The 12,700-nt window shown below is 37.4% G+C and overlaps 1 protein-coding gene across 1 annotated transcript in view; it reads left to right on the forward strand.

Annotated features, from left to right (window-relative positions):
- Positions 1-12,700, forward strand: part of ME1 (malic enzyme 1) — a 157,484-nt gene that overhangs the window by 131,099 nt on the left and 13,685 nt on the right. The window contains exon 9 of the mRNA NM_204303.2: positions 1,385-1,498. Within this exon, the coding sequence (NP_989634.2) occupies positions 1,385-1,498 (114 nt within the window). The remainder of the gene's footprint in view (positions 1-1,384; positions 1,499-12,700) is intronic.

The raw sequence follows: 12,700 nt of genomic DNA on the forward strand, positions 1-12,700 counted from the left end.
ATATATCAGACAGTCAAGGAGATATAAATAAAATACATCTACTTGTATGTGTTATTTAGTAAGAAACAGTGCCCCTTTACATTTTTCCTGTCATTGATTATAGTTCTCTAGTATTCTTCATGTGAAGGTCATCAGTTTCTGAAGATTTTTATGAACACTTATTTTTTGGTACTATTTGTTCCACACACGTTCCCAAGCTACTGACTCACAAGTCAAGGTTGTAATTACCCATAGTGTGGCTGTCAACTGGTATATGAAGTAAGACTGTAGTACCATGAAAACTTGTGAAAAATATTATTCATGGTCACAAATTCCCTCTGTAGGTGCAATAGATTAACTCACCTTTGTGTAGTCCAGATGTTTTTAATGTGATTCAATATTTGGTTCTACTGAAACAGATCAGGTCTGTGGCTTTCAGAATGCCTGGTGTATGTCAGTGCCTTTTTCCATCAAGACTGTCAGTCTCTAATGCTCTTTCTCCTGACTTTGCTCCATGTTCAGCAGACAGATGAATTCACAGTCAAACATTTTGGGGCTATCTTATTGCTATTGTCAGTGTTTCTGTGCTGCAAAGAGGTTATGGTAGACATCCTCCCAGCTATGTGAGCTCATTCCTAATAAAAGTACATATTTCTTAACTGTTAGGTAGGAAAAGGGAATCTCATTCAGTCGATTCTCAGTGAAACTGAAAAATAAAGGACAGGAATCAGAATCAACACCATTAATATATATGAGTTAGCAATCAAAAATACCATGTGGTCTGTTGGCTCATTTTGTTCCCTGCTTTTCAGTCTTTCCCTATATTTGATCTCTTGGCTGAAATATAAAATCCATTAAGAATGATACGTTTCAGCAAAAATATTGATAAGTGATTTTTTTCTTGCCACTGCATTCACTGGGAGAGCAGCCAAGTCTAGAGTTACAAAACACATGAACAGTAGGTAAAAGGAGATTACCTTCTTGATGGATGTTTTAAAGAAAGATAAGGAACAAAAATTCTTTTAGGACTGCACTTTACTTTCTGGTAGAATCTGGTTTCCTTTGGTTTAAATTACAGAGAAAAACAAACCTTTATGAACAACAACAGAAAAAACTCCTACAAAGAATATTTAATATATTTTTATATGATTATATGGAATAAGTGTTAGTTGTAACATTTACATTAGAGTTTGTTTATTATGCTATCCACACTTCAATTGCCACCCTAAGATGTATCTGTACTTTTCAATAAGGTTCCTAATTACTGAGTATTAGTGATCATTCATTACTGTTTTATTGTTAAATAAAATGAGGTAACTTATTCAAAACAATGGCTAGAGGAAACAAGTCAGTAGGGGATTTCTTTCATTTCTGGTTTCATATAGTTCTTTTATTTTTCCTACAGGCTGCACTGGGAATAGCAAACCTAATTGTTATGGCTATGAAAAAAGAAGGGATGTCTAAAGATGAAGCTGTCAAAAGGATATGGATGGTTGACTCAAAGGGATTGATAGTGAAGGTAATACGATTTTCTTATTCCTTTAAATGTTGTGATAGTTAATAACAGTCTGTAGATAAAGGCAAAAGCATATTTTTAATAACAGAAACTACAGCAGTTCTTCTCTCTTGACATAGCAAACATTTTTTCTTTTCTAAAGTGTACTAAATAAGTAACAGGCTCCCATTTTACTTCAAGGGAAGGTTGATTATGCCTTGAGATCCTGCACCATTTCTGTCAGGGATGCGAAGAGAATTTCTCAGCAGTTCATTAAAAAAACAGTGTAAGGAAATAAGCGTTCAACTTATGGGTTTAATATTTCCCATGTTAACACTGCTATTATTTATTAGTGCAGTCTTGTATGAAGATATTTGTATATGTACTACTAGGAAAGCATTCAAAGATTTGTTTTAAAATAAAGAAAATATTTTCAAAGAGAATGTTTTCCTGGTGTTGCAAACATGTCACCCTTCTCTGAAAATGGAGATATATTGCTTTGAATAACTTCTATGCACAGCGATAGAGCTCGTATTGCAGGTGTTGTGGTCTGCAGTGCTATCAACACTGGTCAGGATTTGAAATTGCTGAGAGACTGCATCAGTCACCCTTACTTCATTCCTTCTGTGTGCCAAAATAAGGAAACATATGCATTTTGTGTGCCAGAATAAAGAAACTGGGTATGTTTTAAAAGGTGGTTATGTATTTAATGGTTTGTGAGCTACTTAAAAGAAATGTATGAAAGGCTCATTGGCTCTGCATTTTAACCTTACTTTTTGGTTAGCATTGTTTGTGGTCATCTTTGTTGGCACTGTATTCCTTTGTTGTGTTCTTTAGTTGTCTAATAATTAGGGTATTTTGTAATTCACATGCATTTGCAAAAGGAGCATGAATTCAGCACTGTGTATCGAGTTAGTTTATTAAACAGTATCACAACACTTTTCATTTGTCTCACTACAGGAAAAAAATAGTAGGATCATAGACACTGAGATGTGAAAACACTGTAGAAGTCATATTCGACTTTTTTTGCTAGACAGCATATAATCTGTCTGATAGGTACAGCAGAAAGCTGTAACTTGCTACAGTTTAAGATACAGATGATCGTTTCATGTTTTTTAAACAAAAGTTTTCAATGTTTTTGGTTTTCATCTAATATGCGTAACGTGTTACGGGTCCAGACACAGATAAGTGAAGGGATGTGCATCTGCTGTAGCTGATGAAACTTAGAGTTACCTAAGACAAATAATGCATTGCTCAATTTCCTCCACTGTAGTGACTGGGAATATGATTACAAAAATAGTACAACTGATGGAGATATGGAAGTTAACTGTCATGGGTAGAAATATAAGAGGTTCATGGCCTCAAAGCAGTGAACCTGGCCTTGTAGGATGGCTATGCTGCTGAGGTTGTTAAGCAGCCTTTCTTCCCTCCTGCTCCTCTTACACCTCTCGCTTCTGCTGCTAATTTGCTAGTCAGCTGAGAAGCCAGCTTGTTGCTCTTGGTACTCAAGACTCATTCCTTTCACAGTTTCTAATTTTTTAGTGCTTCAGTGACCGTATACTTTCCTCAACACCTTCTAGCTTCAGTGCTCTCAAGCAGGGCCAAAATCAATCACTTTCTTACACATTTTGTAAGTTCCTTTCTTCTGCCTATTCTTTCTGGTAGGGCTTTACTTGGGTTTTGTCCAAAGAGCAGTCCACTGAATTTCATGTCCTGCCTGAAGTATATTTGTGAACTGTTCATGATAGCCAGACATAACAGTTGTCTGAGATAGATTAGGGCTGACCACTGCTTGGCTTGCCAGGGAATTTGGGACCAAATGTTGATGCAAGCAGCAGGAGTCAACAGTGCACATTTCAAGTCCATTCTCATTGTCTTGGAATACCTGTGGGCAATGGCCAACAAGCTTGGCAGAGCTGGAAGGTCTTGAGAAGGGGTGGCCACTTCCAGCTGTGATATATTTTGTGGCAGAGCCAACTGGAGCTAGAAGTTAGTGACAGTACAGTGCCAAGTCTGAGCCGAGTGTGAGGAAACTTGTCCTTGGTCAAGAGCTCTGCAAATCCTGCCTAGACTTTCTTCTGTAGCTAGATATCCTAAACAAAAATTAAAATAAATAAAAAAATAAAAATATTAAGCCTCTTGAAGCTGGTGATTTAACTGCCAGGAAGTCATATTTACAGTAAGTAAATAATTAAGTTCTTCCTGGTACCATTTTTCTGGTCTGAGAAGGAATGCCATGCTTTACACATGCTTCGGAAGTTACTCTGGCTTTAGCTTATTGAGGAAAAGTGTTGCAAGAGTCAAGAGACTTTCCAAACTCATAGAAATGAGATAAGAGAACAGGAACATTTTTGAGAAAGCTGAACAATAGGAAAGATCCCATTCCCAGAAACCTTTTCTTTATTGCTAACAGAAGACTTATCGAACCACAGAATAGCTCACCCATTAAACAACTTTTGTTTAACCTGAACTGACTCTTATTTCTTACTGCTATCAAAAGTCTATCAAGGAAACCTGTACAGTGAGAGTCCCTTAAGATTTGTCTTATCGAAAACTACCTATCAAAAGTAATGTCCTGGAAACCGGGAGACCCTTTCTGTCCCAGAAATACTCTGATCTCTTGCTTTAACAGTATGAAGAATAACAGAATCTCTAAAGACTCAGCGATTATTTTATCCAAGTAAATTGTTTTTTACATCTATTTTCTTTTTCTGTTCTGTCCTTTGATCACTGATTTTGCAGTGCATGGTTATAGATTTAATGATTGTTTCTCCTTTCATCTGCTTTGAATAGCATTTCAACAAGTGTAAGCCAAAGAAAAATAACCTTGGGACTTTTGTTGATCTGAATATGAACATCTTCCATCTTTTCTCCCTCCACCAGCCCCAAAAGCTGCCACGAAGTCACTTATTAGGCTTTTGCAGCTGATTTTTCCTTTGTGGGTTTTTAATTGTTCAAGTACAGCTGTGTTTTCATTTTCTTGTGTTTTATGCTTCTCTTTTTCCCTTGGGAGCAATTTTTCTTCATTAAACTGAGTTTGATGACCAGCTTTTCTGCTATGTTGTGGTGAAGGTTACGTTTATTATACTGTCTACAGTTTTGCTCTCTGATTCATTCTGAATACCTTATAGTGCTCATATTCTAGAGGGCATGTTTTGTTTATGCTATTTATTTATTAACCTGCTTATGTTGTTGCTTTTGCACTCTTGTGTACTTGGAGGTTATGACAAGTACTTGGGATTCATCTTTAAATCTGAATTTTGTCAGAAGGACTGACTGGTATATGTACGCTGAACTGTAATAACACATCAATATGTATTGTCTCCCATATTCCTTTTCTTTTCTATTTGCTATCCTCGTTTTTCTTCTGTTAACGACACTACACATAAATGTGATATGTTCTGAATGCATTTTATCTTCTTTAAAGCTGCCATAATGTTATGCTTAGCTGCATTAGTGACCAAACCTTCAACCATATACTTCAAAGACAGTGCATTCATTTGTGTCAAGTTGCTGAGAAGAGGCAAAAACTGAAGAAGAGTTTTATGATGTTCATTTGAGGGGGTTGGTCCCAACAAAAAGACAGATGACGCTCACCTTTCTGTGTATTTTAGTTATGTCCTGCAAAACCTTCCTGTGGGGTAGTTCTTGAGCTGCCTAGAGCGATTGTGCAAACGATAAAGAAGTTATAATATTTAAAGGGAGTGTACATATGCTGCAAAATATAATTTAATTCTTTTGTGAAGTTTACCTGCAATTTGCAAGATTTTTTGTATGCCATGTAATTTCCAGTGCAAAAATGAAATTCCATAATATGGGGATAAATATCCTTCATTTTGAAGGGTATATCAACACGGTTGATGAGTCTTGGCAGTTTTTTACTCCATATTTTCTACTTCAGCACAGCAACACTTTTGTCTAATTGAGTACTTTGTATTTCAGATGTCTATCAGATATGTGATTTCATCCCCTGTAAGACTTCTAGGCAATCTGGATTAAGTCCAAACTGCATGGCAAGCTCAGTGCCCCAAAATACTGAACTCTGTAAGAGTAGCATAGCACCAGACACCAGAATGTTACAATTTTCTGTGGTCTTAATTATTTAGATTGGAGATACCGAAGTAATCCTGTGGATAATCCTCTAAAACATCTCCAGAGGAGCATAAACTTTCATAATTCCCCTTTTCCTACTCACTTTTGAATATCTCTGGCAATCTTATTTGGAAATGTTACTCATAACCAGTTGACTGACAGTGGGAACAGTCGTCTTTAAAATTCATGGCTTAAACAAGATTTGATCCATACATGGTTCAATCTTGGCCTAGAGAATGGTGGAAAAGAAAGGAGCGTACAGCATTTGAGACTGACAGAATTACAGTGCCATCTAGGTGCGGTTGCTCTCCTAACAAACCGGGCAACTCGTAACGCGTGAGTGATTTAGTGCTCAGAATCAAATACCTGAATCCAGCTCTGACTGTCTGATTATTACTGATTTTTTTTAATATGCTTCCAATCAATTTTATAAATAACTGTTTTAAAAAAAAGAAACAAAAAAACAAAAAAAAACAACCTTTGAATTTCATTCCATTTGATAATGGGTTTAATATTTTATATGTTGCTTAATGTTGTATCTGCTTCTTCTGTGAACTTCTTAGCAATCTCTGCCTTCCTTTTTATCAACAGGCAATTGTTCTGGCTCTCTACTTATGTCCTTTATCAGATCACTTATGTCTGACTGCAACTGCTTCTGAGTTTCTGAGCCAAAAGGCTCTTGCATCTTAGCAAAGATGCAATGTCTGGGGTATCTCCAAGCATCACAGTCACTTAAAGCAGTTTCTGCCTTATTTTACTCATGTACTGCCCCAGTGAAGTACTGTGTTTGCTTTTTCTGTTATTCTCATGACTGGGGAAATTGTGCAGTTTCATCTTGAATTTATCTTGTTTTATATGAAGTATAAATTTTGCAGAAGGAAAATGCATTAATTTGTCTTTGAGTCCTTATGAATCATCATACATGTGACTCATACTTGAAAAGTAATCTATGAAAACAGTTAAAGAGAAGGCAAAAGGCTAATTGGTGGGGTGTAGTCAATTAATACCCACATTATTTTCTTAAAAATTGACACCACCAAATATTTGGATGTTAAGTTTGTTGCCATGCAGCTGTTCCCTCTTTGACACCGTGTGCATTGAATGTTCAGATGACATGATTACCTAATCTGGATGGTTTATGATTTCTTATGCTCTGATATGGCAGTGTAGGATTGTTTGGCTCAATTTTATTTCTGTTTTTCTGTAGGCTCCCAACTTGCTCTACTTCTCAGATCTTCTTGAAATAATTCTCTTAGTAAGCTTTGTCCTGCCTGTTATTCTTGTATGCTTATCTATGGAAAGTGTATTTTGTATGCTTGGAAGGATTTACATCTTCTGACAGTGTGTTTTTAAGTCGACACCAGAATTATAGTTCTTACCTAAATCTTATATTTTACTGCCAACACTTATGACATTATCTGGTCAAAATGTGGTGGGTTGCTCTTATTTTTTTGTTTGATTGGTTGGTTGCTTTTGTTTTCCCTATCAAAAGAATTGGTATCAAGTTATGGTAATTGTGTGTTCAGGTTTTTTTCTAAATGGGGTAACATGGGAGTACCTGTCACCTGCAAGTCCTTGATCTTCAGTGATATGCTTGTATCCACACCTTTTTCTTTTTTTTAATTTTTTTTTATTTGCTATGTTTGGTCATTGATATTAACCTTGAGTTCTGTCTACATAGGGCATCCCATCGTTGCTGCCTACAGCCATGGAGTTCAAGTCATGTACAGATTATCTCCCAACAGAGGGATGTTTCACCCTTTCTCCCATGACTCTTAACTGCATTTTTCCCCCTTCTCCCTTGATGCTTTAGTTATTGTTTTGCTTAGAACTCTGCAATAAAGAATTCATTTAAGAAAGAAAAAAACAATAGCACATTTTTCCAGTTGGAAATGCTGTGCTTTTCCATTTTCCATTTTGCTTTTTTTTTGTCTGCAGTTCTCATGTTCTTTTGTGGTTCTCATGTCTTCAGCATTCAGAAACCTTAGATGAATTTATTAATTTATCTGAGTACTGATCTCTGTTCTCTTGTTTAAATAAGCTGCAGTTGACACAGCCAAATGGAGGCAAGTATTTATATAAATAGATTTGTGCCTCCCTGGTTGAGAGATGGGACCAGTGCCAGTGCAGCATCTAATGTGGGACAGAGCAGTCATCAGAGTGCTCTGGCTTGCTCTCATTTGCCTCTGAGATGACGGAAATAGTGAGTCTTGGAGAGTTTCCAGCCATGCCACTTGCCTGCCTTACGTAAAGCTGCTCTGCTCTTCAGTGTTGGTACGCAGGGCAACCCCTGCGGGACCAGCTCAAACAGGCTATGGCATTAGATTTCTAACTGGTAGCATTCATGAGATTTGCCTCTTCATTTTTTCAGTGTCCCATATATATTTCTACTGTGCAGCCTGGGCTCCTGTTTTTACAGCTGTTTTCTATGAGTTTTCTCAGGGTTTTTGATGGATCGGTTTTGTTTGTTATCTCACCCTCCATGCGATTCCATGGTATGATGATATGAACCATTTTCTCTGGAAACTAATGTACGTTTGCATGAAGCCCGATCCCGGGATATCCTTTCCTTGTTGTGATGTTTATCAACCATTGTAACTAACATCTAAAATTAAAAAAAAAAACAAAACAAAAACAACAAGAAATCCCCTAAAACTGAAAAATGCTTCCAGTTCAAATCCAAAATGCAAGCAAGTTTTCCATAAAACTGTTAACTGTTGAGTTATGCTACTCCACTGTGCTCCTTGGATTCAAAATCCCGGCGTACAAATCATCATGTTCTACTATTTTTAATGATAATATGTAATAGAACGACTCTTTCTTATCCATTAGGAAGTATAGATGTTTTAGGTTTGCCAAGATCTTTCGTTCATAATGTCACCATCAGAGAATGCTGCTATTGTTTCTTTATCTCTGTACTTTGTCTGCTGAGTTAACACAGTCCACACTGTAACTCATTTGCTAATAAAGAATTTAGCTCATATTACTTTCCATCTGAGATACTATAGTGGCTTCTAATATAGCAACCTGTCTGTTTTGAGGTGCCTTTGTGCTCTTTTGTTCAAATCCAAAATATCCCATTGGTTTCCTGGTACTAAATGATACTGTAATAGAAGAAATACTTTTCTCCTCTGAAGTCATTTCTGATATTTTCATTGATTCCTTTGGACTGAGGTTTCATTAATCTTTTGAGAATAATTCTCTTCACCTTCAGCAGTCTGGAGAAAGTGCATTGTCCTATTTATCCAGGTAGGCTGAGAATGCATTAAAGATATTGTGGTTGTCTTCCTAGTAGTTCAGTATTTAGTTTGGGGCTTTTTATTCAAGCAAATGTTGTATGATGCACAAGGAAAATTACCTATTCTACAAAAGTTAATGAAATACTACGAGAATATCTGCCATTCAGAAAGACTTGCATAATGAAAACTTGTCTTTCTTTCCTTTTCTTCTATGTATTTATTTTTATTTAACTTCCTGGGATGCTGAATACATTTAAGAAGCTAAAGCAAGGAAAATATACAACCTCTTTTCTAACTTTCCCTTCTTCCTTCTGTCGAAAGAGTTTGTGTCTTCCCATTTGAAAAACTGTACAGCTATCATGAAGGGTCTATTGGTTTAGCTGAGGACTTAAGTGTGAAAGACTTTCTGCTTGTATTTGGGGAGTGTTATCTGATGCAGGAAAGGTGCTTGATATAAATCATAGAAAACAAGATAATTTAAGATTATTACTGTCCGTTGCAGATGAGTCTTCAAAGCTCTGTTTGAACAGTGGCGCAATAACATCCTTTGATAGGAATCCCTGCTAAAATTCCTTCCCTGTTTGGCAATCCTTAAGTCCTGCAGTAAAACAATGAAAATGTAATCAGACTTGGTGTGCTGAAGGGGATGCTTCTTTAGTCACTGATTTTCTGAGCACTCTTCACTGAGCGAGTGAATTTTTAATGCTAAACGATCAGGACAGTGGACTCAGAAAGCAAATACATATATTACCGAAGGTGTTTTTTCTACTTAAAAGTATCTGGGCTTCATACAGAGGCCCAGAGCTCATTGGAACTCTTTCTTAGTGTTATAATATTTCACCTATTAGAAGAAGTACCAGTGAGCTGCATGCCATGTTAATGTTAGGATTATGCCAGGAGACAGGCTTGAGGCTTCTGGATAACCTTTGATTGTCATGCTGATAGGTCTGTTTGCGTGCATGTATCCTGAGTCAGGAGTGAGAGTACAGAAAATGGCAGGAAGCCAGAATGGGCATCTCTGAGTTTTGGCTCCATCCTTTTCCATCTACTGTCCGACAAAATCTCAGTGAATTCCCCCTTTTTTTTTTCTGTAGGTGTTTGGGTGTGGTACATTTGTAGGCCTCTACTAAGTAGACTTGCATGTCCCTAGTCTGAGGTCGAGCACTCAGAAATTAATTGCTTCTTCCTTTCTGCATGTTTCTTCCTTCGTGCAAGGCTTCCCTGTTGGCAGAGCACTAAAGGATGCTTGCAGTGCTTTCCCAAACTTAGAATTTATAATCCCCAGATTGCTGAATTCTTATCTAAAACACTGTTCTCTACATCATCAGAGTTTTGTAACCAAATTTCGGGGAACGTTTTTAGGGAGGCATTGTGTAGCTCCTTTAGGATCACTGAATTAACAACTAAAAATATTTCTTCAAATCTATTATAATACATACATACATACATATACATAAGTATATCTCTGTGTGTGTGTGTGTATATATATATAATATATATATACAAAACTCTAACCCTAGGTTTCTCTTACAGGCATTTTCCAAGACAAAATCTCTATGTACATAGCTGTTGTTATTTTTGCTAAGCTGCAGAACTGAGTATTTCATTCTCAGTTAATATACTAGAAAAATATTTACTTGGAGATGTGATTCATTCTGACTAATGGGATCAAACTAATTGAGGTCAAAGCCAAATAAAGAAGTTTAACTTTTCATTTTTCTTTTTTTTTTTTTTGAATGGTAGCAATTAAATATGTGAAATTGAGATAGGGTAGAAGTGATAGCCAACAGCTTGTGAAGGGATGCAGTTGATCACATCCAGCTTAATGTTTGAGTCCCCCCTTATAGCTAAGTTAATGAGATGATCGTTAGTGTCAGTAGGAAATGGGGTCTGGAATCCTTGGTGTTATGTCAAATAGGTATGTAGGCTGTTCTTCCATTATCTTGGTTTTAAAATGTTGGAGTTCCTCCTCAATAGCTGACCAAACATAAGACTGTACAAAGAAAATAGTGCCAATGTATTTCTACATAAGTAAGTCAGCCTCTGGCCTCTTAGCTGTTAATTATGGTGAAAAAACAGAGTGTTTAATTTCCCCATCAATCTGCATGCTCCCGTGATCAGAGCTGCAGACCTGTAAGGCCCTGAGGGCCCAGGACAGGCTGAGGAGTGGACCAGGCCATGTCATAATTCTTAGAGGAGATTTGTATTATATTGGGCAGCCTCTTGGGGACTGAATTCAAAGACTAGATTGAAAATTGGCTTCCCCAATAGCTGCCTGATAAGCCATGAAGAAACAGGTTGAAGGAGCAGAAGGGGATGAGAGTTTTCCACAGCACCCATTCCCAGCTCCCACAAAAAAAACCCTTCTTTGATGTTGGGCTCTTTGCAGCACCTCAATTTCAAGCAATCTGCCCATCCCAATGTATTTTACAATGGCATTCTAAATTATTCCTAGCAACGAGCTTTTGGCAGGGAGGTTGTATGTACAGTTGTTCTTTAATGGCTTAAGAAAGTCATACTTTCCCCCTGCAAGTATGAGGGGAGATTACTGTTTTGAAATGGAGGCACCTAAGATGAGTGTGCATAGACTGTGGTGACATCTGCTGGACTACTGGAAAATGGCAGACTCAAAATGTGTGTTGATGGGGAAGTGACTGAAGCACAAATATGCCAAAAATTGTCTACACGGCGGCAGTCTCTCAAGGCTGAGAAGTTTACATTTTACCCAAAATGAAACTACACGCCTGTATAGCAGGATTTCTCTGGTAATACTTCCAAGAGAACCCTTAGGACCTGTATACACACACGCAGATATAAGCCTCTTAATTAGAAATCTGTGTTTTGGTTACTTAAAAAAAAAAAAAAGGACCTGAGGAGTATAAATCTCTGGAAATTGTCATCAGGGATGAGTCAAGAGGAGCTGGCATCCTAGGGCAGAACAGCTGACCACATAACAGACGTACCCCGCTTCCTGTGGTACCATCTGGAAACTTTTCTTACAGTTGAACATAAAAATTTGCTTTCCATTTGGTGTACCAGTTCCTGTGGTTGCTGTTCAAGGAGCAGCAGAGGAACTCCAGCATTGCCACACTGCACTGTCTAATGTGTACTCACAGATTGTTCATTCTTGTCAAAATTAAGCAAAAAATGTCATTTAAAATACGACTTGAACCCAATCATATGTGCAGTAATAAGCTGAGTTAAAATAGCTTCAGGGACTTCAGTGGAATCACAGAATGAATTCTGTTCCAATACTTCAGCATGGTTTTAGTGATCTTTCTGGGATTAAGGAAACTTTTTGTATTATTGGCAGGATAAGGTGTGGCTATGAAGGCAAGGATATGCATCTGTATCCAGATAAATTATATTTCACATCCTATTTTCCTCCTGCGCTGCCCTACATATCTGTATCCTCTTCTACCAGCTTAAAGAGTAAGATGTTTGAGCGTCTGGCACTGCCTCTGAGATTTTAGTTTGAACGTTGCCCACACAGCAGTGGGACTGGAGGAGGCATACATGCTTTAAACAGTTTCAGCTGTTCTGCTGTGTGTGTATAGACAAAGGTCCATGCATTTAGGCAATGAATGTAATGTTTACAAATGTGGTACACTTCATGACCCCATTCTGTGTCACTTACACTGAGCTCTGAGCCTGTCAATGTGCTGTCCTGTATTGCCCTTTTTCCTTCATGTGTCATGGAAACCCTGTTGGGCATCAAAGGAAATTGCCAGTGTAGATCACGTTGAAGTTTGTTTCACAGCTAATTCAATTTTGTTAACTAAACAACAGTGCACTGAGCAGGTGGTTAGAATATTTTTATCCTTAAGAATGAGAGACTTAAATACAAAAGAGTATGAAGTAAAATAGTCTCCCTTGCACTTTCTCCTGTATAGTC

The sequence above is a fragment of the Gallus gallus genome, chromosome 3 (assembly GCF_016699485.2).
Source record: "Gallus gallus isolate bGalGal1 chromosome 3, bGalGal1.mat.broiler.GRCg7b, whole genome shotgun sequence".
Lineage (NCBI taxonomy): Eukaryota > Metazoa > Chordata > Aves > Galliformes > Phasianidae > Gallus > Gallus gallus.